At 46.8% G+C, this 27,843-nt stretch overlaps 1 protein-coding gene across 5 annotated transcripts in view; it reads left to right on the top strand.

Annotated features, from left to right (window-relative positions):
- The window catches only part of MAMDC2 (MAM domain containing 2), a 350,523-nt gene that overhangs the window by 255,649 nt on the left and 67,031 nt on the right, over positions 1–27,843 (top strand). For all 5 annotated transcript variants that reach the window (XM_045042700.1, XM_045042699.1, XM_011288224.4 and 2 more), the window contains 3 exons: positions 9,552–9,823; positions 12,017–12,101; positions 15,075–15,212. In XM_045042700.1, coding sequence (XP_044898635.1) covers positions 9,552–9,823; positions 12,017–12,101; positions 15,075–15,212 — 495 coding nt within the window. The remainder of the gene's footprint in view (positions 1–9,551; positions 9,824–12,016; positions 12,102–15,074; positions 15,213–27,843) is intronic.

Consider the following 27,843-nt stretch of genomic DNA (forward strand, 5'->3'; position numbering starts at 1 on the left):
GAGAGAAAGAGGGAGAGAGAGACAGAAAGCAAGCAGGGGAGGGGCAGAGAGAGAGAGGGAGATACAGAATCTGAAGCAGGCTCCAGGCTCTGAGCTGTCAGTAGAGAGCCTGATGCGGGCTCGAACCCACGAACTGTGAGATCAGGACCCCAGCAGAAGTTGGATGCTTACTGACTGAGTCACCCAGGCGCCCTGGGGATTTCTTTTCATTTAAACCCTTCTTCCTATTATTATGTATACCATTGTAACCATTCTAAGTTGCTTCTTCTCCATAATACAACAAAAAGAAATGTGTTCACCTGTATAGCTGTATTTCCTTTTACGTTGAATATTCTTGTTCCTACTTGCCTTTATACTTTATAATAGGCATAAAATGCCAAAACTGAAATGAGAAAGTGCAAATAAAAGTATGTTGTCTATTTTTATGTAAAAAATATATATTTAAAGTGTATTTAAATTCAGATGTATTTATTTACCTGTACTGAAGTGAAATTTTCACAGGCACTCCTATCTTGTTCGGGTTCCGAGGAAGCTGAAATGTGTATAACTCTTTTGTTTGCCAAAATTGCCTTGCATATGCATGAGCAAAAACATCCAGTTCTTTTCTCAGCAGCGTTAGCAGCAAAACTGGTAAGATAGAGGGTTGGAGTCTCTTCTAAGTCAAAATAAGAAAATTTCCTTGTAAGTGAACACATATTCCGTGGAAGAAGGAGCCTCCTCTCCTTCCAGGTGCACTCAGGAGAACTGCCGAGTGAATTCGGTTATCTGGGGTCTCCCTGACATATTTCCTTTATCTTAAATAGAAGGACCTTTCTTTTTTTTTTTTTTTAATTTTTATTTCTGAGACTGAGAGAGACAGAGCATGAGTGGGAGAGGGGCAGAGAGAGAGGGAGACACAGAATCCGAAACAGGCTCCAGGCTCTGAGCTGTCAGCACAGAGCCCGAAGTGGGGCTCGAACCCATGGACCATGAGATCATGACGTGAGCCAAAGTCGGTTGCTCGATTGACTGAGCCACCCAGGCGCCCCTAGAAGGACCTTTCTAACTTTCCAGGGAATATCTTCCCCGCCCGGCCAAGTCATGTCGCGGAAAACGTACTCTGAGAAACTGATTTTTGGTAGAACACACTATCAGATAATGCAGCCTTTTCTTATATTTTCATAGTTATTTGTTAAATATTGTATCAAGTGGCGCTCCCTTTCCAGATATCCCATGACCTTTTACTTCATGGTTTGGTTTTCTGTTGACGGTTGCTAAGGTAAACTTCTCTTCTTAAACTGCCACTGGGGCCAGCGGGGTTTAAATCTGTGCCCTTCCCAGACCCTACGCAGGAGGGTGGAGCCAACATCTGTGGTAGTGGTTTCCAATGTTGGTAGATTGTTTACACTGGAGATTGCCTGCTGGCGTTTGTTTTTACTTTTGCCAGGGTTAATGCTTTGTAATCTTCTAAGGCTCCTTTTGCAGTGTTAGCCAGGATATGAGAATAATTTCCCCGTTGTCAGGGGGAACGAAAATGGCATTTAAGGCGTCTAAGCAATGCTGACCTCATCACTTCCCCATGTAGCGCTGATCTCTGCACTTTGGCACTCCTCAAAATTGGAAGCTGATAAAACTCCAGGTCTCTTGAATCTAGAAATGTCACATACTGAAACATTTTCTGAATGCCTCCCCTAAACCCTGCATTCCAGAAGGACAAAGAATTGTGTGTTTTCACAATTCTTTGTGTGTCTTGACATAATGAGAATTTCTGTTTCAGGAAGTTAATGGTGGGAGCATACATGAAGACATTAAGTGTCATGTGAGTTGCCATTGAACTTACAGCTCACATTAAATACCATATTTCCTAAAATAATAGTAAATTGAGTAATTGTTACGAAATTCATGCCTAATGAGACATCTCCATAATAAAAAAGACTTTCAATGTATCCTTTATATGTAAACATAACGAAAGAAATCTATCATCAGGAAGGAGTTTATTCATTTATTTAAAAATATAGAGAACACCTAGGCAGATAGGTATGATATGCTTAAAACCTAGGGAGCAATACGGACAAGTATGCTGCCTGGAAAAAGCGGTATCTAAATAGGATCACCATGGACAGTTGTCCAGGTTGTGCATTGCACAACTGTACCGAGTGGCTCTCTGAAGCAGAGACCTTAATGAAGTGTAGGTGTAAGTTAGGAAAGGAGGCAAGGGGTAGTAGAGTGGAATGTATGAAGGAAGGGAGATGAAAGAGTATCATAGGTGAAGAAAACACCACGTAAGAAGGCCTGGAAGAAAGAGAGAGTGTGGCACCTTAGCTTAGAGGAGCTAGAAGAAATCCTGTGCTGCTGTGCAGACTGTGATAGGGATGCGGTGGTTAACTATGACAGCCAGAACAGCAGGGCCTTATATCAAGGACAGTGTGGGGTTCCCTTGGGTATTTTAGGCCAGAAAGTGATACAATCAATTCGGCATCGTAGAATAACACCTTGGCTACTGCTTGGAGATCAGATTTGCATGGGGCAAGACTGAAGCAGGGAGATGTACTGGGAGGCTATTCCAATAATCCAGACGGAAGAGGGTGTTCTAAACTTGTGCCAGAGAGGGGACCTGGAGGAATGGATGGCTTTGAGATACATTTAGGAAATTAAGTCCTCAAGACTGGTAGAATTTTGGAGAAGGGGGACGAAGGAATCAGTGAAGGTGCTGAGATTTCTTGGTTGGGCACTGGGTAGCCGGGGGCTCCAGTCACTGTGATTTGGAACTCAGAGGAAGAGCAGGATTGGGGGGTACAGAGAATGGGTTTGTGTCCAAGCAGAGATGCCCACCAGGAAGTTGGACACACGAGTCTGGAAGGTAATGACATCCGGCTGGTGACATAGATTCGGGAGTCACCTGTCGAGAAATGAAGCTGGAAGTCACGGGTGTACATCCGACAGGTGCTTGAAAGGGCCTGTAGCAGAAACAGCTGAATAACAGGGGTTTAAACTTGCATTTGCTTCTCTCCTTCCTAATGAGAAGTACAGAGGCAGAAAGTCCAGACTGGTCTGCAGACTCCACAGTGTGGGCGGGAATTGAGGTCCTCCCGTGATCCTGCCAGGACCACAGCACCGACTCCCATCCTCAGGCCGCCTGCTAAAGGGACCAACTGTGTCAGCTTGCCTGGGACTCAGGGGGTTCCCAGGATACGAGACCTTCTGTTTCAAAACCAGGAAAGTCCCAGGCTAACTAGGATGAGTTGGTCACCCCAGTGATCTCCTGGGTTTATATGGCCACCGCATGGGCCACCTGGGTGGCAGTTAGGCGTCCGGCTCTTGATTTCAGCTCAGGTCATGATGTCACTGTTGGTGGGATCGAGCCCCACATCAGGCTCTGCCCTGACGGCATGGAGCCTGCTTGGGATTCTCTATCTCCTTTCTCTGCCTACCTCTCTACCTCTCTCTCTCTCTCTCTCTCTCTCTCTCTCTCTCTCAAAATTAAAAAATATAAATAAACAAATGGGTCCTGCAGTTGCAGCCCATGGCACCCACACCTCAGATGGGAAGGAGGAGGAAAGGAGGGACGAAAGAAGAAGTCAACTGCGTCGGGCCTGTCTTTAGAGGAACGTTCCAGGAAACCCCATCCAGCGAAGTGCTCTTACATCTCCATCTGGAACTTTGTCATGGGCCACCTCTACATGCAAGGGTGGCGTGGCACTGGCAATGTCCTGGTTGGGGACAGCACCAGCCCCGATCAAACCAGGGCTCTTCAGAGAGGAAGCAGGAGAGAACGGATGGGGGGTAGGCAGTTAGCAGCTCCTGCTACAGGGAAAAAGACTCATCGGAGTAGAGACACCAGACGCAGACTCAGGGGAATGCACGCACTTAAGAGACGAGGGTAGGCCGGTCCCAAGGAGATGCGTGGGAAGAGCAGGTGGGAGGTAGGAGCAAAAACCTACAGAGAGAGGGTATCGAGGAGTCCCGAGGAAGAAAGCATTTTGCGACCCAGGGGAGTCGGAGACGTTAATGCCGCTCCCGTCTGATTTATAAGCAAAGCCACCTCGAAAGTGAAAGGTGCCACAGCCTCCCTGTGGAAATTGCCCTCAGGCCAGACACCCCAGAAGCGGGAGAAGATGCTGAGTCAGTTAGAGGAAGAAGCGAGACCCCACCTGTCCCCATGGCCTTCTCCCAGGACCAGGACTCGTGTTGCCAGTTGATGGTCACACTCTACATTCCGTGAGTCCAACCTGGGCCTCACAGTTGTCTTCCATTTTAATGCTAAGTGGCAGTGGAGGGAATAAAACCTTCCCCGGGGCACTATTGCACAGCAAGCTCGCTTCCAGCCCCACACATGAAGTTTCTAGTTTCCTGCACTCAGAGGCATGGCCGTGGCTCCCCTGGTACCAAGGGGAAATTCTTACTTATAAATGGATACCGGGAAAAGTCAACTTGCATGGCAGGAAAAAGGGTCCACCCTGCCCATAGCCCTGGGTGCTGGGATGGCCCTGAAGCCTCTATGTGACAATTCGCTGCTGCTGTTGAAATGCAGGCTTCCTTTCTCCGTAAGCAAAGCAGAATTTGAGACGTTCCCCAGCACGAGAGCCTCTGCTATACCAGAGGATTCATTCTGGGAGGGCTTTCTTACCAGTTGGGACCAAAATAGGACTGTGAATGCCAGTCACTTCTTCTCAATTATAGATCATTTTCTCCATTACATTTCAGAAGCAGGTCCTGCCTTTTAAGTCACACTAAAAATCAGTGCATTGCTGTCTGGGGGGATTTAGGCTTAAGTGCATACCTCTTAGAGCTCATTCATGTCTATGCATGGCAGATAACTGAAAGCCAGGGATTTGGAGCAGTTTTGCTGAATGGGAATGGGGAGTTTCCTGAAACTGTGTCATTATTAGGGACCTGGCAAAGAGAGGGAAGGAAAGAAGCCGTTCCCATCTAAAACATTTCCTGGAGATCTGCTTCGCAAAACTCTGTAGAGAGACCCTTTCTAATGCAGCAGGTAGACTTGCTTACATTGGGCAGTACAGAGCACCTGTTGTCTGACACGTAGGGGTCCAACCCAGCCCGCAAATGGATGCGCACATAGTGCCTTCTCCTCAATGCAAGCGAATAAATACTTACCAGGACGCTGAGCTGAAACTCTGGGCTGTGCCTTGTACTTATGAGCCGGTGCTTCCCTCATGCTGAGTGGCTCCTTGTTGCCCCAGACCCCACACCCCAGCAGTAACTGTAGGAGATATTGGCTGGGGTCCTCTGAGCCCAAGATTGTGGGGTCTCTGTCCTCTGTCACTAATCCAAGTGCAGGTGCAGATATCTTACTCTGCATGCATTGATTCTAACCTCTGGTTTGCTAACATCCTTTGCAGGTGGTGGAAGGTATACTACTATAGATCAACTATAAGGCATACCGTAATTTTATAAAACTATGCAAAAAGGCTTTTATAGTCGAGGCGATGTGACAGAAAAGTTAATCTGGTTATTGTGTTATCAGTATGAAGAGTATTTGTAGAAAAGCCCATATGGGCTTGCACGTTAGAAACATCGGCCCATCTAGGATTCTGCAATAAAGAAAAGGAAGAAAACTTTGCCCTCCTGCTATAATAAGATGAATACGATTATGAAAAAATAATAAAGAGACAGACTAGGAAATGTTTGGAGGCAGCATGGAGCGGTGGGAGGCGGCAGTTGGGGGGGCGGGCAGAAAGCAGGGACTTGGAGCCCAACCTTGGTTCACTCGCCGTGACCGTGGACTGCTGCACTGACCTTTGTGAATCTCTTTCCTCCCTTGTCAAGTGGCATTTCCTGCCTGATAGAGATCATCCGTCAGGATTAAGAGGGAAGAACACACATCAAGAATCTCATGCCTACAACACATGTCGGTTCCCTTTGAATCTTTGTTTCTTATCCATATATATTCATATAGTGATTTACGAAACCATAGAGGATACTAGTAAAGCAAGACACAGAAGGTGAGCATACTTTAGGCAAAGCATAGAAATCTGTGATTTTTCTTAGATATTCTCAGAACAGAACTTTCTTCTGCTAGAGGTAATCAGTAGATTTATTAATAATTGTGAGTCTGATAGAAAAAAAAAAACAGATACTAACAATCCCGAATATTTAATACAGTTTTTACATTTGAGAAATGCTATACAATTTATTTTGTAGTAACACAGTCAACAGTTTTTGAGAACCCCTATGCCCATTGCATTTTGTATACATTTGACTTTTTAATTTTTTGGAAGTCTTTGATGTGTGAAGAAAGCAAGACTCCTTCAAAATGTAAGCTGATGGCTTTATACATAATTGAAGATGTGCTACGTGAGGCATCCTCTCTCCTACATAGGCAAAAAAAAAAAAAAAAAAAAAAAACCTTCTGAACATCTGCCGGGTGCTTTGCATGCTTTCTTATCTGGGCTGCTTTGGTCAGCTGGTAGATCCCAGAGATGGTTGTCATGGCAGAAAACACAGTCGGGCAATGGGACGGCTGTGGCTGAGACCTAGAAAGAGGTGTGCCCACAGCTTTGGAGCAGGAACCAAGGAGAACGGATACAGCTGCAGGTGGATATTCCGTGCAGTGGGCAGGAATTGGTGTCGGAAGGGCAGGATGATGGGTAGCAGGTAAGGCAAGTGGCAGCTGGCATCAGGGAGGTCCCACGTGAGATGACGAGGTAAGCGAGCCACCAGGAAGAGTAGACTGATCGGGCAGCTGGAAAGATAAGAGCCAACATCTATTAAGAGTTTGCCCCATGCAAATCCTTGGGCACAGTGCTGAGATCTTTACTTACGTTACCTTATTTAATCTTTAAAACTCTGTCAAGTCGGTGTTTTAGCATTCTCATTCCACCAGTGAAGAAAGGGAGTCTCAGACAGTATAAGTAACTGGCTCAAAATGACACGATTTGTAAGTGATGTGATTGGAATTTGAACCAACATCAGTCTGGAGCGATAACTGTGACCCTCCCCCCCTCTCCACCATGCGCTTCCACAGGCAGGACCCCATCCCAGGAGACAGGCAGCAAGGCCTTCAGGAAATCTGGTGAGAAGGTCATTGCCTGAGTTCAGGGGGGCTGGACTTCAGCCCGGGGAAGGAAGCTGCCAGAAAGAAGGCCATGTCCTTGTGTTCGACGTGCGTGGTACTAAGAGCTAACAAAATAGAGACATAGGCGTCATTATCAGATTTAGGTCACGAGTTTTCACCCAGGATCATACATGTGCCAAGGCCCAGTTTGGATGGGATGGTGAGTAGTCCCGGATGACAGCCAGGGGAGCTTAGCTGTGAGGACAGGCAGCCAGGAGGGGCCCGGCGCTAAAGAGCATAGAGGCCTAGACGTCAACGTGGAGGGGTCAACTGAGGTGAACTGGGTGAAGACTGTTGTCGTCTTAGCATTGAAAAGGTGCTACTGGTCTGCTACCTCAACAAATGTTGGTTGGCTCCGAACCGTAGTGGACAAAAAGGAGGCGACATCAATTTCTCACTATCTCTGGAACAACTAAAGGGCCCCTCCCCCCTGACGATAAGAGAAATAACTAACAATTGGCGTTACAGTTTACAAAGCATTTTTAGATACATCATTTTCATCAGGTCCTTACAATGACCCCGTAGATTGCAAGTCCTAGCTCGCTGGGGCCTTATGTTCTCAAGTCGGCACAAAAGGTGAAAATCGGACACCATCAAAATTGCCCTTGAAACGTCCTTAAGTTGCAGACTGCAGTGGACGTGGTTCCCTATATATTATACTATTTGCATGTGCAACACAGCCAGTTTTCCTTTTAGTGCTGAAATATAGAAGCAGATTTTATTTAGTGGCTATTTGTACGAAATCATTCCGTGTGGGTCTGTATATATTGCAGTGGTTGGGTCATTTTCAGTTGTTTTTTTTCTGAGAACGTTGAGTGCCTTCCCAAAGTATTAATGTGTAGGTAACCGGACTCCACTGTTTTGCCATCCCCATTTTGCAGATACAGAAACTGATGACACAGCCTACGCATGGTAGAGTTTTAAGCGACGGTTGCGCTTTACAGATCCTGGGTGGGGTCCACTGCACCGCACGGTCACCCCAGCATAACCATTACACCTGAAAGACAGTACATTCATCAGCAAATAGAATGCAGGGCTACCAAGAAGGCCCCTGTGATTCATGTGCTGGCCAGATTGCCAGAGTGATGGTCCCAGCACACTGTGCCCTGGCTATCAGAAGTTGAAAGACTGCCCGCTGGAAGGAGATATTGATCTCAAAACCCTTCACAGGCCAGGGAAGCTCCCTGAAGATAGCACCCTAACTGCGAGGCTGGCCATCAGCCGAGCGTCTGCTGGCCCATCAGTGCTCACCACGAAAGCCCAGGGGGCCCGGCTGGGGTGGGCATTTGGGGCAACGAGTGTGCGGGGTGGGGATGGGGGCCGAAGGACCTCAAGCAAAGCAAAGAGGAATTTCAGGGCCTTTCTAGTAAGAGTTTGGTGTTGGGGAGCCTAAAATGCAAGGGGTGGGGGAGGTGATTCCAGGATGGAAGGCCGCAGGTTAGATGCTGGCCACGAATATGGGAAACTCTGAGCAAGCATGAGGGTGCAGTGGGTCCCCGAGATGCGCAGGCACATCAGGTCACTGCTGTAGGAAGCGGAACAGAGTCAGATTCAGAAGGCTCAGGTTACAGTTCTTGCTTCCAATATGTTTTGTTTCGTTGTTTTTTGTTTTTTTCGTAGAAACTCTGCTCCACATCCTGGTATAGCCCGCAGATCTCCACCTATCAGTGTCAAGAATGGGGAAGGGAGGCAGGAGGAGGGGAGGGGACTATAAAGAGGGCAAGGAAAGGAGGAGGCTGAGGAGGAGGTTGGGGGGAAAGGGGAAGGAGAAGAGAGAAGAGGAGAGAAGGAAAAGTGGAGGAAGGAGGAGGGGGTGGAGGAGAAGGAAGTGATGAGTGGCCTGTTTTCCGTGATTTACGTGTGCGTTCCCATTTAGTTATCAGAACTGTGACGTTTAGCTGACACTGAACTTTTTGTGCCCAGGCCCCAGGATCTGTGGCAACCAAATACATTCAATGTGCAATAATGATGCCAGTGAAATGCAGGTCAAATCACTGGGTATGTGGGGAGTTGTTGAAGGAGAAGGTTGAGTCCACCAAGGTATCGTGACTCCAGCAGAGGCATGCTGCTTTTCTGGCTTCTGCAGCCCCTCCGCCTGACTTCGCAAACTCGCATTCACGTGGGGACAAGGAAGCTGAAAGCTGCATGCTGAGTGGGCCTGGTGTAAGATCATAAAAGGCCACGGACTCTTGGCTTCAGTGTCAGGAGGTCATAGGGAGTAGTGGGGATTATGGTAAAACGGAGCCCCCATGTCACCCTCTGAAGAGGCAGCACTCCTTAGCTCCAGCCTGTTGTGGTCACGTGTCACGTGATAGTGGTCTCTGTGTTGTGGGGCCTTCTAATTTTTCACAAGAAGGCAGAGATCCCATGTGCAAGCAACATTCAATGGGCCGTTGAAACGCATCTGCAGGCTCTCTCTTCACTGGACCACAGCTGTGTATTTCCCTGAATTGCAAACAGCAGACTGATCCTTTCCGGGGCTCCCTTCTCTTTCCAGGCCATTACATTTACGTGGACACCTCCTTTGCCAAACAGGGGGAAAAGGCCGTGCTGCTAAGTTCTGACCTACAGGCTGAGGAATGGAGCTGCCTCCGACTGGTCTACCAGATAACTGCGTCTTCAAGGTTTCTGTCGGATACCAGCCGGCTGAACCTCTATGTGAGATTTGAAGATGAAAGCTTTGATCGCTTGCTTTGGTCAGCTAAGGAGCCTTCTGACAGCTGGCTCATAGCCAGCTTGGACTTACAGAACAGTTCCAAGAAATTCAAGGTCGGTGGAATTTAGGCACACAGCTTATCACGTAGCATTGTGCTATTCTGAGATCATATGCAACCTTCTGCCACTGAAGGTAGTTATCTCCTATGTTAGGATGCACTGCCTCATGAGACATGCATCCCAGGGACACCGGGGTGGCTCAATTTGTTAAGCGTCCGACTCTTGGTTTCAGCTCAGGTCATGATCTCATGGTTTGTAAAATTGAGCCCCACATCAGGCTCTGTGCTATCAGCACAGAGCCTGCTTGGGGTTCTCTCTCTCTCTCTCTCTCTCTCTCTCTCTCTCTCTCTCTCTCTCCCCCTCCTCCACATGCTCGCTCACTCTCTCTCTCTCTCTCTCTCTCTCAAAAATAAATAAATAAATAAACATTTTAAAAAAGAGATGCATCCCAGAAGAAAAATAATAATTAATATATAGCAAATTGATACTTTGCTTATTCTTTAAAAGAACTTCTTCCCAGATTTTTTTCTTGTCTATTTAAGTGGGACTTCTGTGAGAATCCAAATGGGACCTAAACCAACCTCTTCAATGGAAATTTGCTTTCTAATGGGCTTTCGGGAGCCTTCTCACTTCGTTTTTTTTTTTTTTTAATGTTTATTTATTTTTGAGAGAGAGAGAGAGAGAGAGAGAGAGAGAGAGAGGGGGGGGGGGGACAGAGGATCCGAAGCAGGCTCTGTGCTGACAGTAGAGAACCTGATGTGGGCCTCGAACTCACAAACAGTGAGATCATGACCTGAGCCAAAGTCAGATGCTTAACCGACTGAGCCACCCAGGCGCCCCTGCATTCTCATTTCTAATCATTTTGTTTCGTCCTTCTAAGCTGTGTGTATTATCTTCCTAATGGCTTGTTTGCTACAAATCTTGAAGAAAACATTCACTAAGATAAAAGGAAAAGTGAAGATACCTTGAAAGGGGAAAACCACTTAAAGGATATGTTCTAATTCCTTTCCCAAGATGGAGGCTGTTCCCTCAGAAGTGTTGGAAAAGGAAGGTAGATGATGTAACATGAAGCTGGGTGTTACGTGGGTCAGGAAAGGAGGATGGGATCTGAACTCACTTGTCCAAACACAAAGTATGATATTTCGTGAGACAGGGCCTTCACGAAAACTCTCTCCATTCTTTAAATCCTTTTTTTTTTTTTAATATTTGTTTATTTTTGAGCTAGAGAGAGCACCCACTCACGTGCATGCACGAGTGGGGGAGGGGCAGAGAGAGAAGGGGACCGGGGATCTGAAGTGGGCTGTCAACACAGAGCCGGATGAGGGACTCCAACTCACAAACAGTGAGATCATGACCTGAGCTGAAGCTGGACACTCAACCGACGGAGCCACCCGGGCTCCCTCTCTCCATTTCTACTTCCCTTTTCAATTCCCTTTCTCATCTCTCCCCTCAAAAAGGGTTGCAATGTTGTATTCTCTCCCCCCACCTCCCCTGCTACATGCAGCCTCCCCGCCAGGCAGGAGGGAGAGTTGAGGGAAGGTTGAGGTCTGAGTTCCCTAGTTCATACTGTCTTCCTGTCTATCGGCCACATCCTAAATCTACCAGCATAGTTGCCAGAGATTGGTCTAAAATCACATAAGGAAAAGCAAACGCGTCCAGAAACTGGACCAAATGTGAGCCACAACAGTGCTTGAAATCAGCCACAGACATTGTCGAGCTGCCTTCTGTTCTTTATGTAAAATTTTCAGGTTTTTTTCAGCAATACAGAAAGTACAAGTTGATTTATGAGGCTCTTCTGTCTCCCGTGGAGTCTCCCACGGCTGGTCAGATTGTGCCTCCCTCCTCCTCTTCCCCCTCCTCCGAAGGGTTTCCCCCTGAAGCCTCTGCCCTCAGTTCCTGACCGTTCTCAGAACGGATTTCTCCAGGGGTGTGGGCACTCCTCTCCATCCACGGCCACTCGGTGCCCCCAGAGGCTCTAGAGAAGGGGGTGGTTGGGATGACAATTAAAGACACTTGACTCCAAGCGTATACCGGACCCCTTGCTCACCTGTACACACACACACCACACGCACACATATTCTCTTAACAAAGCCCACCATGAGATTGGTATACAATAGCAGTTAGCGGAGATAAGCAATCTCGCTTTGCCATGAATGGCTGAGCATTTCCTGACAAGTAACTGAAATACTGAACCAAGGAAACACAGTGTGGGTAGCCTAACTCCTTGCTTCCTCATGTGTCGTGCAGATTTTAATAGAAGGTGTGCTGGGCCAGGGAAACACAGCCAGCATTGCACTCTTTGAAATCAAGATGACAACCGGCTACTGTATCGGTAAGTGGGCTTCATTTTCAGTGCATCGGAGCGTGAATCTCTTCCTAAAATCTGTTGCCAGAGGGAACTGAATCAATCCTGAAGGCAAAGTATTTTATAGAAGTCAGCGCATCATGCATAGTAGTTCAGATGCTTTGCGAGGTTCACTTGAATGGTATACGTTGTGTCTGTCTATGGCGGAGGAAGGCTCCTTGGGGTTTGCCCGGACCGGGTGGATATATAAAGGAAAAGTAGATGCCACTACTATAACTTGACTTACTTCCTGAACCTCACCATGTTCTATTAAAAATAATTTCCGGTTTGCTAGGAGCTCAGCTTTTGCCAGAAAAGCGGGCATCCTATTCCCTTCTTTCCTCAGCTTACTCCTTTTCTCTCATGCACACCTCCGCCCCTGTCTTAATGTCACCATTGTTGCTTAGATGCCCCGGGAGCAGGGCTGGTTGGGTGCCTTTTATGCGCCGGCTTCTGAGAGGGTGCAAAGAGAAGGCACAGTCTTTGCTCTGTGGCCGCTGGCTCACCTTCTGTCTGTCTGCCCCTGGCACTATTTCTGTCTGTGATGGGTGCTCCTGGAGAAGGCCAGGCCAGGCTGTGGGGGTGCACGGAGGAGGAGGACAGGAATCTGGCAGGACTGAACACCAGCGATGCATTTGAGCTGGGGTTTCATGAAGCTGGGGCGGCATTTGGTCAAGTGCAAGTGCAAAGCAGGAAGGGAATGGCTCTCTGCGGGTAGATCCCAGAAGGGAGGAAGCAGAGGACATTCTCAGGCTCAGGTCAGAAGCCGAGTAGGGTGTCTGGAGTTAAATCAGGACTGTCAAGGGAGTCTTAAGGAAGAGTCTGGATCTCAGCCAGCCAGCCAGGGAGTATGGATGGTTCCATGGTTGGCAGGGGCTCGAAGTGGGCAGAGGAGGGGCCTGAGGCTGCCTCTGGCTGTCCCGTGGAAAATGATGTGGACACAAGGAGCATATGTAGGAGAGGAAAACCCCCAGGAAGAGGTTGTGACATTACAAACGGGGCACCATGAAGGTCTAACACTGGGCTTGAATAGGGAAAAGGCGGTAGATTTGAGAGATTTTTCGGCACTGACAGTCTTTGGAGGTTGAATGGCTATGGAGAGGAAGAGGAAGGAGAGTCAGAGACAGTTCTGAATAAAAAGGAGGCTTTGTTGATTTCCTGAATCTCACCTGTCTGTTCTGACCTTCCAAGTGTAATACTAAGGCAAGTGAAAGAAAGCGGAGGGGGAATGTGACCATGTTCTGAAGTATGGGGGAGGGGGGGCGGTTAGACCCATGCGCCTCCTAGTAGCTCCCACCTCCACTCCCTGTGCCCCACAGCCTCTGTCTCTCCACCTGTAAAATGGAGATAAAATGCTTCCCTCACAGGAATAAGGTGGAAACTGATGCGGTCAAAGGTATCAAGGTGACTGACACAGTGCTGGGCACTTTAAAAATGTTAATTTCCTCTCTTCAATTTCCTCTCTTTCCTTGCTCAAATGCTTCCTGTGTGTTAAAAAAACCAAAGGAGTCTCAATACCTTTACCCTGTTGAGACGCAGGAGCCCACCGTCCCCTCCCTCAGCTTTCTTTCTGTGCATTCCCTTTGCTGATTTCCTCTACAATAAGGTTAATAATAGTACCTACTGTTGAGGATTAAATCAGTTAATTCAGATAAAGTGCTCAGAACAGTACCTGGCACATGAAGGACTATTTTGCTTTTTATTTTATTGTTCAGCAGAGCCTTTGGTACTGAATGTGTGGCATCACTTGACAGAACTGCAGTGGTAAATTTGCAGCTAAAAATCTTAAATTCTTTAAGGGATGGCTAATGTAAAAACATATCAATAACGGTATCAGTCAGGGTACTGGCAGGAAAGTGGAATCAGAAAGTCCATTCAACCTGAGTAATTTGAAGAAGTCTCTTTAGGGGCTACAAGGGTGTGGGTGGGTAAAGAAAACCGGCAAAAGCTTATGTGGTAATCCAGTACTAGTAAGAGCAATGATTTATCAGTCATTAGGGCAAGAGAGGAGGGGCCACCAGAGCCTGGAGCCAGTGGCTGTGTGGTGAGGGCTCTTGACAAGACCTATGCCCTCAGGAGAGGGACACAGCCAACCCACGGTGACCTGGCAGGGCTGGAGCTGGAGGAATGAACACCACCAACCTTGTTCTCCTCCCACTTTCCATCGGTCCAACCCAACTGGAAGCCAGAAGGCAGGGGAGGCCATTGATACAGTCCATACAAGTCTACCCCTGGAGGACAAAGCAGAGTGAGAAAAGGTAGGGGCGGGGTTTGCAAGGACAATGAGAGATGGCCAGGACAATCATACTTCATACTTTTAGTTGATGATTATGGGAGTCAATGGAGACACTGGTTTGTGAACTTCGTATTCCTTCTAAAGGAGTCTGTTGACTGGGAACAGTTTATCTGCACAAACATGTCAGTGCTACTAAATGTAGGGGGTGGGTGAAGTCTCTTCATTTTCCCTCTTGTCCTTTCCGTAGCTGCAGGAGGACCCCGAGCCTAGGATATGCCTTCCTAGGCTATATGTTATAAAGAAACATGTCCTTTAGCCCCGGGTATCTTGTCTACCCTCTGGAGCTAGGAGAGTAGTCCTAAATAGGGCTTTGGAGCCAAGGTGACTGACCCACCAAGCACTAACCATTGTGCTGGGAGCTGTCCACATTTACGACAGCCCTGTGGGGTGGGAGTGATCCCCTCGTTTCACAGATGAAGAAACAGAGGCTAAGAAAAGTCATGCTGTAAGCCACGTGGCTAGCAAGTGGACAGGCCATAATCCAAAGACGCAATGACGAATCACAACTTCCAGTATTGTCCAGGGATTCTGGTGCAGAACTTCCCACGGTCAAAGGGAAGGAGAAACCTTCCCTAAGAGCAAACCCTGCAGTGAGCATGGAGATACAAACCTCGCTGTGACTGTGCCTCCACAAAGTGTGTCTTTCTTTCTTTCTCTTCTGCCAGAATGTGACTTCGAAGAAAACCACCTGTGTGGCTTTGTGAACCGCTGGAACCCCAACGTGAACTGGTTTGTCGGAGGAGGAAACATTCGGAACTCCCCTTCCATTCTCCCGCAGGATCACACCTTCAAGAACGAACTAGGTGAGCTGGGGACAGATGGGGTCCTTTTCCCAGAATAAGCGTTTCTGCCTCTTCCCCCCTCCTGTCTACATTGACCCAACTGTGGCCTCGTCAACAGAGAAGGAAGGGGAAGGGAGGGTGAGTATGCGCCTGGAGGCCTCTTGAAAGAGAGGAAAGAAGGGGCCATGAGATCGAGACAGACAGCAGACAGAAGCTCTCTAGCCAAGGAGAAGGCCACCCAGTTCAAGGCTTTCCTGCACCTGTGACCTGGCCTTGCTATTTTCACATTTCCATATTATGTTTTACTTTCTTATGTTTGTTGTTCGATATTTCTTATTTCTAAAGACCAGGCTGGAATGATCCTAGGTCACTTTTCACTAAAGATAGATGGAGTGGTGGGAACAAGTCCTTAAGAATTTCCCAAGTGGCCCTGAGGTGAGCCTAAATGACCAAGGAGGAATCCTGAAAGCGGGGTGCACCAGGGCCACCTAGTGGCCACGTGGACTGTGGCCACTGTGGCCTCTGCAGGAAGATGGAGAGCAGAGGCTATTGGTGACAGGTTGACTTTGAGGAGAAAGCTTCCACAGAAAGGGAGACACGGGCCGAGGGCTTATTCCTAAGGATTACGACAGCCCTCACCTGGACCCTGGTAGGCTTCATGAAAGCCACGGTCTCCCCACAGTTGCAAGCCATTCCAGCCCTCAACCCCAGGGTCTTGCCAACGAGTGAGATTCTGGTAACTGACTCTCCATCGACAGCAAGAATAGGAATTTTGGTTCTGTGGCAAACAGCACTTTTGTCTACTTTGATCTGTTGCCGTGTGGATACTGAGGTCATCTGCTCAGTCCCGATAAATTGCTGACGATGACACTGTGTCCCCATACCTGAAGGCATGCCAACTTGTAAAGAACATGTTCTTCCCTTTGCTGCTCATCTGTGGTAATTTCTTTTTATATGTATATTTGTAACTTTGTCTCTAACTGGTTTTCAAGCGGCCATGCTGCAGCTTATCTTGGCTCTAGACGGTCTCCATCCTGACCTTATTGCTCCCTTTGCTCCGGTTCTGTCTCCTTTATATTCAAATTCACACTCAGTTTCCTAAAGGAGCCAGGCGGATGTTATCAAGTGGAAGACATGTGGGCTGGGGGAGGACTGTGGCAAACCAGAGAGTTCATACCCTGTACGAAGGGTCCTCAGCTCCGATTAGTTGCTGCCAATGTGAGAATGCAGGTCTGGGGGGGGGGCACAGATCTTTTGAGTTCTTAAGATAATCAGGAAGGCAAGGGTTTTATATGAAATTTCCCCAATTTTTTAAAGTTGGTAAATATTTTCTTTAAAAATACTGCATGAGCCATTAAAACACGTCCTCCGGCCAGGCCCAGTTAGCCAACTTCTATCTCGCAACCTTCATTTTATATATTCCTTTTCTTTTTCAACATGTCCAGTACAAAATGTTTAGAAGTAACTGCATATTAAGAGGTTGGAGCCTCCTGGGCTCACCTGTTTAAGACAAATCCAACTTTGGATCTAGCATTTTCATTCATTTGACCCTGTACGGGGGCTGACTGGAAAAATGGCAATAAAATGGCACTTCTCCTAAGGTCCTTGCCCAGTTTCAAAGAACATACATCCGAGAGAGGGAAAAGGATTTCTATCACACCTGGATGTAAGACAAGGTAGCCTGTGTCCAGTGCTCTAGCGTGGTCCCCCACTTTGGTCAAAAAAAAAGAAAAGTGCTGGGTATTCAGAAACAGGAGGGATCACTTGTTCCTTGGATGTCCTAGAAGACATGATAAAAGTCAACTGCTTTTGAGGGATGGGTATGATCTTGACAGGCAGGGACAAGGCCTCACATGCCAGGAAAGAGATTTTAACTTTATTCTGTTGACAATGGGAGGCCATCGGAGAGGCCTCTGAGCTGGGAGAGAAGCGATCACAGCAAAAGGTATTAGGTTGGTTAACCAGACAGATTACTCAGTAGAGGGAAGGCCAAATGGTAGAACAAGAGAACAAAAAACACCCAGAAATGATTTCTTTAGATACATCTAAGGTCACTTACATAAATAATTGAGATTACAAAAGACAAAACATTTTCACTTCCTTCTTTTAAAAGGAAGGGTTAGCACTTTTGGAAATGATGAAAGATTGGGATATATATACATATATATATATCCATATTATGGCCCTCCAGAAATATAGCCTGTTTCCACTTGTAGGAACCACACTGTAATTGAGTATCATGTGTTGAGTGAGTGATAACCTACCATGTGACAATTAATCCATGAATCTGCATGAGTATTTTATTTTTTTAAGTTTATTTATTTATTTTGAGAAAGACAGAGATGGCATGAGTGGGGGAGGTGCAGAGAGAGGAGGAGGCAGAGAATCCTGAGCAGGCTCTGTGCTGTCAGTGCAGAGCCTGACATGTGGCTTGAACTCAGGAAACTGTGAGATCATGACCTGAGCTGAAACCAAGAATCAAATGCTTAACCAGCTGAGGCCCCCAGGATCTGCTGTGCATGAGTATTTTAAATAACAGCTGGGTTTCAGGGCACCTGGGTGGCTCAGTCGGTTAAGTGTCCAACTTCAGCTCTGGTCATGATCTCATGGTTCATGAGTTCAAGCCCCATGTCAGGCTCTATGCTGACAGCTGAGAACCTGGAGCCTGCTTCAAATTCTGTGTCTCCCTCTTTCTCTGTCTCTCCCCTGTTCACCCTTTCTCTCCCTCCCCCCCCCTCAAAAATAAATAAATATTTTTTAAATGTTTAAATAAATAAACAAATAACAACTGGGTTCATTCGAAGAACAAAACGTTAAGACAACCAACATAACATTCCACCATATCTCAAGAATACAGTACAGGGAGTGGAGAGAATCTTGAAAGATTAATACATTAAAGTTGCTATAATCCCTGGTGTCATTATCATAGATGTCCAAACTTAAATATGGGGAAATATTGGAGAGTCTTTCCCAAATCACTTAAAAATTAGTTCCCGAAGCAGATATTGAGTAATCAATATCACGATCTAATGATTACTTGTTCAGTACATCATCTGTCTTTTTTCTAAAAAGATTTTCTTTTTTTAAATAATCTCTACACCCAGTGTGGGATTCACAAGACCAGGATAAGAGTCGCGTGCTTCACCAACTGAGCCAGCCAGGTGCCCCGCATTATTTTTCATCCTCAGCGATGGTGGGGACCAGTTGGCTCAGAACACATATATCTTGGGACAGGCAACAGATCTGTGCCCTACTGTTGGGTCATGCATTTGACTGTGTCACTTGAGTGTCATCCATCCTCTGAGGAGTACATCACCCTTAGAACTTCCTCACTCTCATCTGTGACCCTGAAACGTGCTGACCATATCTGTGTCAACAAGGGCCAGAGAAAGAGGACCAGGCAAGGGGCGGAACACTTGTTCTCCAAACCTAGTTATCCGCTTTGGGTGATCCCTCAACTTCTCAGGCTTGGAGTTCTAGTGTTTTATTCCTAAATGCTATCCATCAAAATCTCCAAATTCACCACTCATTGTAACTGGAGGAAAATAAACAGGGGAAACCCTGAGCTAAAGAAAGCTCAACAGATTTCTTTCTTTCAGGACTTCTCAGTGCCTTTCTTTAATACAGTTCTTTGTTAATGTATATTATGGCATTTCTAAAATTATTCAAATGTAAATTTGCACAGTGATGCATGACTAGCAGAGATGTGAAATAAATGATACGGGACCACAGAAAAGTGAAAAATCACCTTGGTTTTGGGATTCAGGGAAAGCTTTCCAGAAGAAGAAATCTCAGAACTGTTATTTGGCTAGATCGATAAGAAGCATAGCATATGCAAAGGTGTAGAGGCATAAGAGTGGGTACTTATTCAGTAGTTGGAGAGTGTTTGAGAATGCTGGGACGTAAGATGATAGCAGAGTAGCTCCTAGACCTACGTTATGTTCCTGCTTGTGATGAACTGGAAGCCTGGGTGCCTAATCCTACTTGCTCCTCCTGGATCTCTGCTATTTCATTTCCATTTCTCTTGAGCTTTGACACTGATTATTGTATTGTATTGTATTGTATTGTATTGTATTGTATTGTATTGTATTGTATCGTATTGTATTTGAGACAGAGTGCGAGTCGGGGAGAGGGGCAGAGGGAGAGAGAGAATCCTGAGCAGGCTCTATGCTCAGTACAGAGCCCAACACAGGGCTCGATCCCACAACCCTGGAATCAAGACCTGAGCTGAAATCAAGAGTCAGACGTTTAACTGACTGAACCACCCAGGCACTCCCTACACTTATGTTTTTGACCAATAGTTGCCAGACAGCCATCTCATCCTCACCCAATGCACATACACACATGCATGCACACGCGCGTGCACACACACACACTCCCCACACCTGGACTCCTATATAAGGCTTCCTCCTACCTGGAATGGGTCTAAAACAGACGAGTTCTAAAGATTCTCAGATATTTTACTTGAAATATATAGACAACTCTCTGCCCATAGGACTCAAAGTTTTGACCTGAGTTGCTCTTGGGGTGGGAACAAAACCCCTCCGGTACTCTAAATAAGAGAACGGTTGTCTTGCTTATTACATTTGCCTTCTACTGGGTATATTGATTTTTCCTGAGCTCTATCAATTTGGGCAGCAAAGTAAAGATTAAATAGTTCAGATGTCTACCCAGAGCAGCAGATTTTGCTCAACAAACAAACAAACAACTCATGTTCCTTCATCTACTAGAAGCAGCTTATGCCTTTGCTTCTTGGGTGAAAACCACAGAACTGAACAGCAGGGGTGAAGGCAGCTGTGCACCTGCTCGGAAACTTCAAGAGGTTGAGGACATCTTCCCAGGAGGGCTCCAGCCTTTGTGTTGTAGAAAAGGGAAGCGTGAGGGGCGCCTGGGTGACTCAGTGGGTTAAGTGTCTGACTTCGGCTTAGGTCACGATCTCACGGTTGGTGGGTTCGAGTCCCGAGTCGGGCTCTGTGCTGACAGCTCAGAGCCTGGAGCCTGTTTCAGGTTCTGTGTCTCCCTCTCTCTCTGCCCCTCCCCTGCTCATGCTCACACTGTCTCTGTCTCTCAAAAATAAATAAATGTTAAAAAAATTTGAAAGAAAAGAAAAGGGAAGAGTGAATATAATATCTGACAAATATGATATGTCTAAATTTTCCTTCCCTGGGCCATGGGTTTTAACAGTTATCCCCAAACCCTGAGTCAGATTTTTCAAATGAGCACTCTGTCTCATGGTGGTCAATGGCTAAAACAACGCAGTAAGAACTCTAGTGGGACATCGTGGGAATATTGGAGAGGATGGGATATTATCCTGCCTTTTCTTACACCATTCTGATTCATCACGTATGGATTCTTTCCTTTGATAATATTTTGTGAAACAAAACAAAATCTTTCAGGAGGTAACCTACTGACAGCTCAGATCATTACTGTTTCCTATCTGCCTTGGCAAAAAAGAAGATAATTGCTTGGAAAATCATGAGGGAAATCTGTTTATTTGCTGAGTTTTTGTTTTGTTTTTTTTTTTTTTTTACATCCCAATTAGTTAGCATATAGTGCAACAATGATTTCAGGAGTAGATTCCTTAGTGCCCCTTACCCATTTAGCCCATCCCCCCCTCCCACAACCCCTCCCGTAACCCTCAGTTTGTTCTCCATATTTATGAGTCTCTTCTGTTTTGTCCTCCTCCCTGTTTTTATATTATTTTTGTTTCCCTTCCCTTATGTTCATCTGTTTTGTCTCTTAAAGTCCTCATATGAGTGAAGTCATATGATTTGTGTCTTTCTCTGACTAATTTCACTTAGCCTAATACCCTCCAGTTCCATTCACGTAGTTGCAAATGGCAAGATGTCATTCTTTTTGATCGAAGAGTAATACTCCATTGTAAATATATACCACATCATCTTTATCCATTCATCCATCGAGGGACATTTGGGCTCTTTCCATACTTTGGCTGTTGTGGATAGTGCTGCTATAAACATGGGGGTGCATGTGTCCTTCAAAACAGCACACCTGTATCCCTTGGATAAATGCCTAGTAGTGCAATTGCTGGGTTGTAGGGTAGTTCTATTTTTAGTTTTTTTGAGGAAACTCCATACTGTTTTCCATTTGCTGAGATTTTAAAAAAAAATTTTAATGTTTATTTTTTGAGAGGGGGCGAGGGGCAGAGAGTGAGGGAGACACAGAATCTGAAGCAGGCTCTAGGCTCTGAGCTGTCAGCACAGAGCCTGATGTGGGGCTCAAACCCATGAACCATGAGATCATGACCTGAGTCGAAGTCGATCACTGACTGAGCCACCCAGGCGACCTTTGCTAAGATTTTAAAAATCATACGCAGTGCTACTCTAGGAGCTGAGCAAGGTTTCAAAACCTAAATTAAGGTCAGAATGACCTTCAAGACCTTGAGATGGATGGATCATCTTTTTATAATTCATGGCCCCCTTTTCTCCTTTCAGTTCAGACTGAGCTGGAGCATCATCTTAATGGTGTGACCCATTTACTCTCTGCATTGATCCATTGGTTCCCTGCCTAATCTCTCAGTAGGGAAGCAGCTTTGTTAATTTTCTCACCCCTGCCTTTGTGTGAGCTCTGCTCATTCGCCTTTCCCTGCCCTTGGATGACTTCCCTTAGCTTCCTGGTCACTTTCAAGTATTCACTAACAGCCTCCTCTTCAAGAGTTAAGTTCGGTCCAGTCAAAACTCCAGCATCTCACCCAACTCAAATCTCCCCCCAGACCAAAGCGCGGTAGCACCATAGAGAGAAGGGTTTGTGCTTCATTTCCTCATACTTCCATTGCTCTTCCCTCCTCTTCTCCCTCTCACTGTGCTGCCTTGGCCCCTCCGGGTTGAGAGGAGGTGTGACAGGGCAACGGAAAAGGAAAGGCAGGGGACAGAAGATTTTCGGTGACCGATGCTGCCCATTCCTCTCACTGCCGGTGGGGAATCCCACTTCACTATTCCCAGACAGAGGTGATGCACTCGCTGGCTGCCATCTAGGAATCCCCTTTAGCACCTGTAGGCCATGGTACACACCCCCCTCCCCCCAGCCCCCGTCTGTTGGAGTTACCACCCTGCGTACAATCCTTTTGAGATGAGTTCCTTTCAAGACATTCTAACCCAGCACCTTCTGAGTCACCCAGTTAGGCTAAGGCAAGACTCACATCTTTGCCCCACCAAACTCTGGAAGTTAGAGCTCGCTGGCAACCAAGTCCTTTCTCTCCACTCTGTCCGCAGACATCTCGTCCTTAGGTATATCTGTCAAGAGTCAGGTGCCAGCCTCTGTACCCCACAAACCCCAGTTATCACTGATCGAGTTCTCCCAAGAACTCTGAGCACCTTCTTGCTGAGGTGCGGGGCAATCCAAGAACCAGGAGCAAGCACGGGTCAGGGGTGAGGCTGGACGGTAGTTCCCCTCCTCTGCTCTCTCTCCGAGATCTCCATCTCTTGGACCAAGACAAGAAAGGGGAAGCAATCCCTTGCCCTTCCCTTCAGAAGTCAAAATAAAACACATGACAGGCTAGCTCCGGGACACCTGTCTTCAAAGAGACTCTGTCTGTGACCCCTCCCGTCCTCCTCTGGCCTCATATATTCAGGCTGAAGGGGAGAGACGGAATAAATCTGGTGGTGTCTCCTTAAATGCCAGGGATACCAAAAAGGAGCCTATTCTGACACCATAGAATCAAGGTACTTGTCACCCATTGTTCTTGGCACTGAGGTCTTAGCAGAGACTGGGCGACATCCCACTTCATACTCATTTATTACACTTGCGTCATCTCTGGAAGCTGTATCGAAAGACTAGCGTCTGACTCTAATATAGTAAAACTTACCCAAACCTTTGCAACCAAGGACCCGTGAAGATCAGTGTTGGATTTGTAGACGGGGAGAGCAGGCATGATAACTTCCTGTCTGTGGGTGCTCTCTCCTCACAGTGGAAGCAGACCAGTGGGTGTTTCCAGCTGGCTTGGGTTTCTTCAGACCACGCTCTCCCCCTTACCCAGGAGACAGCCTGTCCAGACAACATGACATGGTTACAGACGCCGCGACTGGGGCACAAATGTGGCCAACAAGGCAGAATCACAGCTGAGTCAGAGGCCTTGGCATTGGAGCCAAGCCAAGGGCAATTTTTATGGGATGCTGGTTAGCCAGACTGTTTGAAAATAAAAGTTCAGGAACTGCCCTCAAGGTTTTTTTTTTTTTTCCTAATTCAAGGGAAAATGGCTACCTCTCAGGGGCCACTGGTTCCACATGGGCTGCTGAGCTAATATACAGAGGGATGCTGCATGAAAGGAAGAAAGTACACTTAAAGCAAGGATATGTGTGCCTTCACTAAGAGCGTGATCTCAGAGGGGGACTTTGGCTGGCATCACCAAGATTGTGATCTTTCGACAGAATTAGAAATTGTTTTTTTTCCCTAGAAGCTGCAGCCTCTTTGTGTATAAGCCAGAATTAGGGAAGGATAGACTGGCTTGCAGTCTGAGTGTGGCAAAGCAACAATGACTTTAGGGGGTAGCGGTGACCTTCTCAAGTTTCAATTGTATGGGGAACTCATGGCCCCTTTGTGGACTCTTTCATACCCAGTAAAAGTTTGAATACTTAAAAATCTGCCTGGCTTGCAGGATCCCCAGTGATTTGGTTAGTTACAGGGTCTGTACATCGAGGGTCTATCGGTACCTAGTTACAACCTACTCACCCTTAAAGGATCTGATAAAATTGCCTCTCCTAGGTATTCTCTGGAGGCCCTAGAACCCTGGGCCAGATAGAAGGGCTGGCCTCATTGAACTGGGCAGGAAAATTCTCATAATACCAGCCACCAGAGACATAATTTTCCAAGTATACCTTCTTCATTCCATTCCTCAGAAGGGTACACAAAATGGTGCCTGCATTCACCCAAACATTTGCTCTTCCTCAGGGTAGGAAGGATGATACACCCTGAGCCTGGCCTCCTGGGGCAAACACCTGGTGACTTCTGGACTATCCCCACCCTTGGACTGAGATGATAAACTTATGATGAGCCAGGTACCTTTTGTTTCCCAGTGAGAAACAGTCTTTCTCAGATTGTCAGTAAATAGTACCCAACTTTGGCAACAACTGAATGACGGAGGGGAGGGCGGGGAGGGCAGCAGAATGTGGTCTAGTCTAGCGGCTCCGTAGGAGACTCCGTGTCAGCAGTCCTGGTCTTAGTACCAGCAGCCTCTCTGACTCACTGTGGGCACATCACATTGTGTTTACCGGATGGTATTTGGATTCGAAATGTGACTGTGGCTCACTCAGCTGAGTGTCTTGTACATGAGTTGTTAATGAAGCACTTTAGCAGCAAACCCAGGGCTTAAAATATTGTGCACACAGCAGGTGAGTAACTAGCCTTTAAAGAAGATTATCAGGGACACCCTCAGTGGCTCAGTCGACTGAGCGTCAGACATCGGCTCAGGTCATGAACTCACAGTCTGTGAGCCCCGCGTGCGTGTGTGTGCGCTCTCTCTCTCTCTCTCTCTCTCTCTCTCTCTCTCTCTCTCTCTCTCTCAAAAATAATAACTAAACATTAAAAAGAAGAAGAAGAAGAAAGCTATCAGAGACCTGTCAACTGTGAGGAAAATGGATTCACAGTGGGACCGGGTGGGAGACATTCCTCTAAATCAGTTACCGTGAGCTCCACAAGTAGAAAAAACACTTGGAAGTGGATTGTGAGGTCTCCTGGATTCACCGAGAGTCTCCTGGAGGCCTTGGAGACGCTCCTCACCCTCGAGGGGAATGATTTCCCTCTTCAGGGCTGTGTCAGTTTGGGTCCTCCAAGAAGAAGACGCTAACCGTGGATTAGCTGGGAAGGAGTTGTGATGGCTGTGAAGGATAAGGGGGAGAGAGCTGGAGTAGCTGGGGCCCCGGTCACCATACCCGTTAGGCACAGTAGTCACTGTGCCTAGGAGCCGGGACATTTTTAGGGATCCATGAGAATGTTTTCACTCTATTTATTCTAAAATCAGAAGAGAAAAAATGAATGTGATAGCAACAAATATAATAATAAATCTGCCTAAATTATGTTCATCTTTATACCAATGCAGTCATAAAATATTATGTGTAATATTTTTTAAGTTTATTTTTTTTATTTGGGGGGGAGGCAGAGAGAGAGAGAAAGAGAGGCCCCTACAATGAAGTCCCAGGGAAACAAAGTGTTAGGTCTCTCCTCCCACCAGGCCCGCACCCCTACACTGGCCTATATCATGGAAGGGGATTCTGTTTCATTAGAAGACCTGTTTCAAAGAGCATGAAATATTTCCTCTCTGCCTTTGACACAAGAGTCATCAGGGAGCAAAGGTGTGTTACAGAGACTAGCTGGTCACACGTGCTCTCTGTGAGTAAAGTATTCTAGCTGAAGCTGGCTGGCCCCCCACAGCGCTGCAGGGGGCACTGAGGCTTAGGATGGGGGGCCATGGCCTTCCTTCCGGTTCAGACATTTCTCTGATTCTGTTTAGTCTGACATTCTGATTCTTCCTTTAAAATCCCTTCCCAGGGGTGCCTAGGTGGCTCAGTCAGTTAAGCGTCCGACTCTTGATTTCGGCTCAGGTGATGATCTTGGTTCGTGGGTTCGAGCCCCAAGTCGGGCTCTGTGCTGACGACGCAGAGCCTGATAGGGATTCTCTCTCTCCCTCTCTCTGTGCCCCCCCAACTCGCACTAGCTCGTTCACTCTCTCTCTCAAAATAAACTCTAAAAAATTAAATTAAATTAAATTAAATTAAATTAAATTAAATTAAATTAAATTAAATTAAAATACAATAAAATAAAATAAAATCACATCCCAGAGTCAGCAAAGTGGGAGCCCATCAGCTGTTTCCAGCCCGCAGATATGTTTATTTGGCATGTACAAAGTTTAAAAAATTGTGGCGTTGGATGTTATGGGTTGAATTGTATTTCCTCAAAACCATATGGTGAAGTCCTAACTCCCAGCACTTCAGAGTGTGACCTTATTTGGCAGCGGGGTTGCTGCAGATATAATTAGTTAAGATGAGGTCATACTGAAGTAGGTCCCTAATCCAGCATGACTGGTGTCTTCGTAAAAGTGAGGGGGAGGCAGACAGAGAGAGAGACCTGGACAAAGGGAGAACACCACATGACTATGAAGGCAGAGATCTATCAGCCAAGGAAGGCCAAAGATTGCCAGTCAACCACCCAACGCTGGGGCAGAGGCGTGGAACAGATTCTCCACGGCCCTGGGAAGGAGCCAGTCCTGCCCACACCTTCATCTGAGACTTCTCACCTCCAGAGCTGGGAAAAACATATATATTTCCATTGTTTAAGCCACCCGATTTGTGCCACTGTATTATAGCAACACTAGCAAACTAATACTGGGGTATCATTTTCAGATGGATAGATTTTCTATGAACATTTAGACTTTGAGCTTCAGTGGGAAAAGCCTGAGGCCCCAGCCTGGATGTCGGGGGCATCAGCTGGTAGCAAAGGGAAGGATGCAGCCAGTCTTGGGACCAGAGAACACAGGCCCTCTCGAGGGGCCGCCACTCCTTACACCAGGGGCTCGCTGCAGCGCGAGAATATGGGCTCAGCGCTATCAGATTTTCTGATGTATTTCTAGAGGAGCTTGATTTCTGTTTCTCATTGCTGATGAAACAGGATTTCAAATGTTGGCAACTAATTGATCACTCTGTTTTCTCCCTGACCCACTCCACTTCAGTTTGTATACTTGATCTGGCTGGTCCCTCCGGTCATCTGAGTTTGTGATCGCCATTTGTTCAGAGTTGCACGGCCTGGCAAGATGCCGAGAGAAATTCTAGTTCAACAAGGGAGATGATTCAGGGGGTTGAGCAATTTGCTGCCGGGAGAAAGCAAGCCCTGATGTATCCACCTGTCCCCTCTGCCCTGTTGAGTGAGAAGCTTTCTGAGGCTGGATCTGTGCTTTGAATAATCATTTGTTGGGGGCCTGTTGCACACCGGGTGGTGGTCTAGAAGCAAAGCAAGTATCCGATGTATGATGGTATATATTCTTCCTAATCCCCTTACTGCTGAGGATGAAACGAAGTATTGTTAATAGTCACCATGTACTCAAAGAAATATATTAAGCTGTAATTGTTCTGAACTCATAAACACAAAAGGTCATTCTGTTGAAGCTACGTTGCATTGCCCTCCTCCATCACTGCAGCTTAAATCGCTAATAATAACAACCACCCTTTACACAAAACAGACAATGGGGAAGACATGGTACCAGAATCATTAATGACATTCCTTTCATTATAATTGTGTTAGGCAATTACAACGTGCCAGCCCATGGTAAGCACTTCACGAACATAATCTCGTTTAATGCTCATATCAGCCCTGGGAGGGGAGTATGTGGTTCTCACTGTAGCGATCAGGACACTGAAGCCCAGAGATGTTTAGTAACTTGCATGAGGTCCCAGCAGGACTCAACCTCAGGTCTCTTCAGGGCCAGAACCAGGCTCCCCCCCCCCCCGCCCCCCCCACCCCCCCAGTCCCCACTGCCTTCTGCTTCCGGTTTCTCTGTTTCACAAAATGCCTCTGAGGGAGGTCAGCCTCCGGGCCCAGAGTCCCCCAAGGCCTCGCCAAGAGTGGTGTCCCAAGCCCCAACACCCGAATCCCAACCCTGTCTACATGTTCTGTTAGGCACAATTTGTAATCTCGTCTGAAGTCAAAA

The sequence above is a fragment of the Felis catus genome, chromosome D4 (genome assembly GCF_018350175.1).
Source record: "Felis catus isolate Fca126 chromosome D4, F.catus_Fca126_mat1.0, whole genome shotgun sequence".
NCBI classification, from domain to species: Eukaryota; Metazoa; Chordata; class Mammalia; order Carnivora; family Felidae; genus Felis; species Felis catus.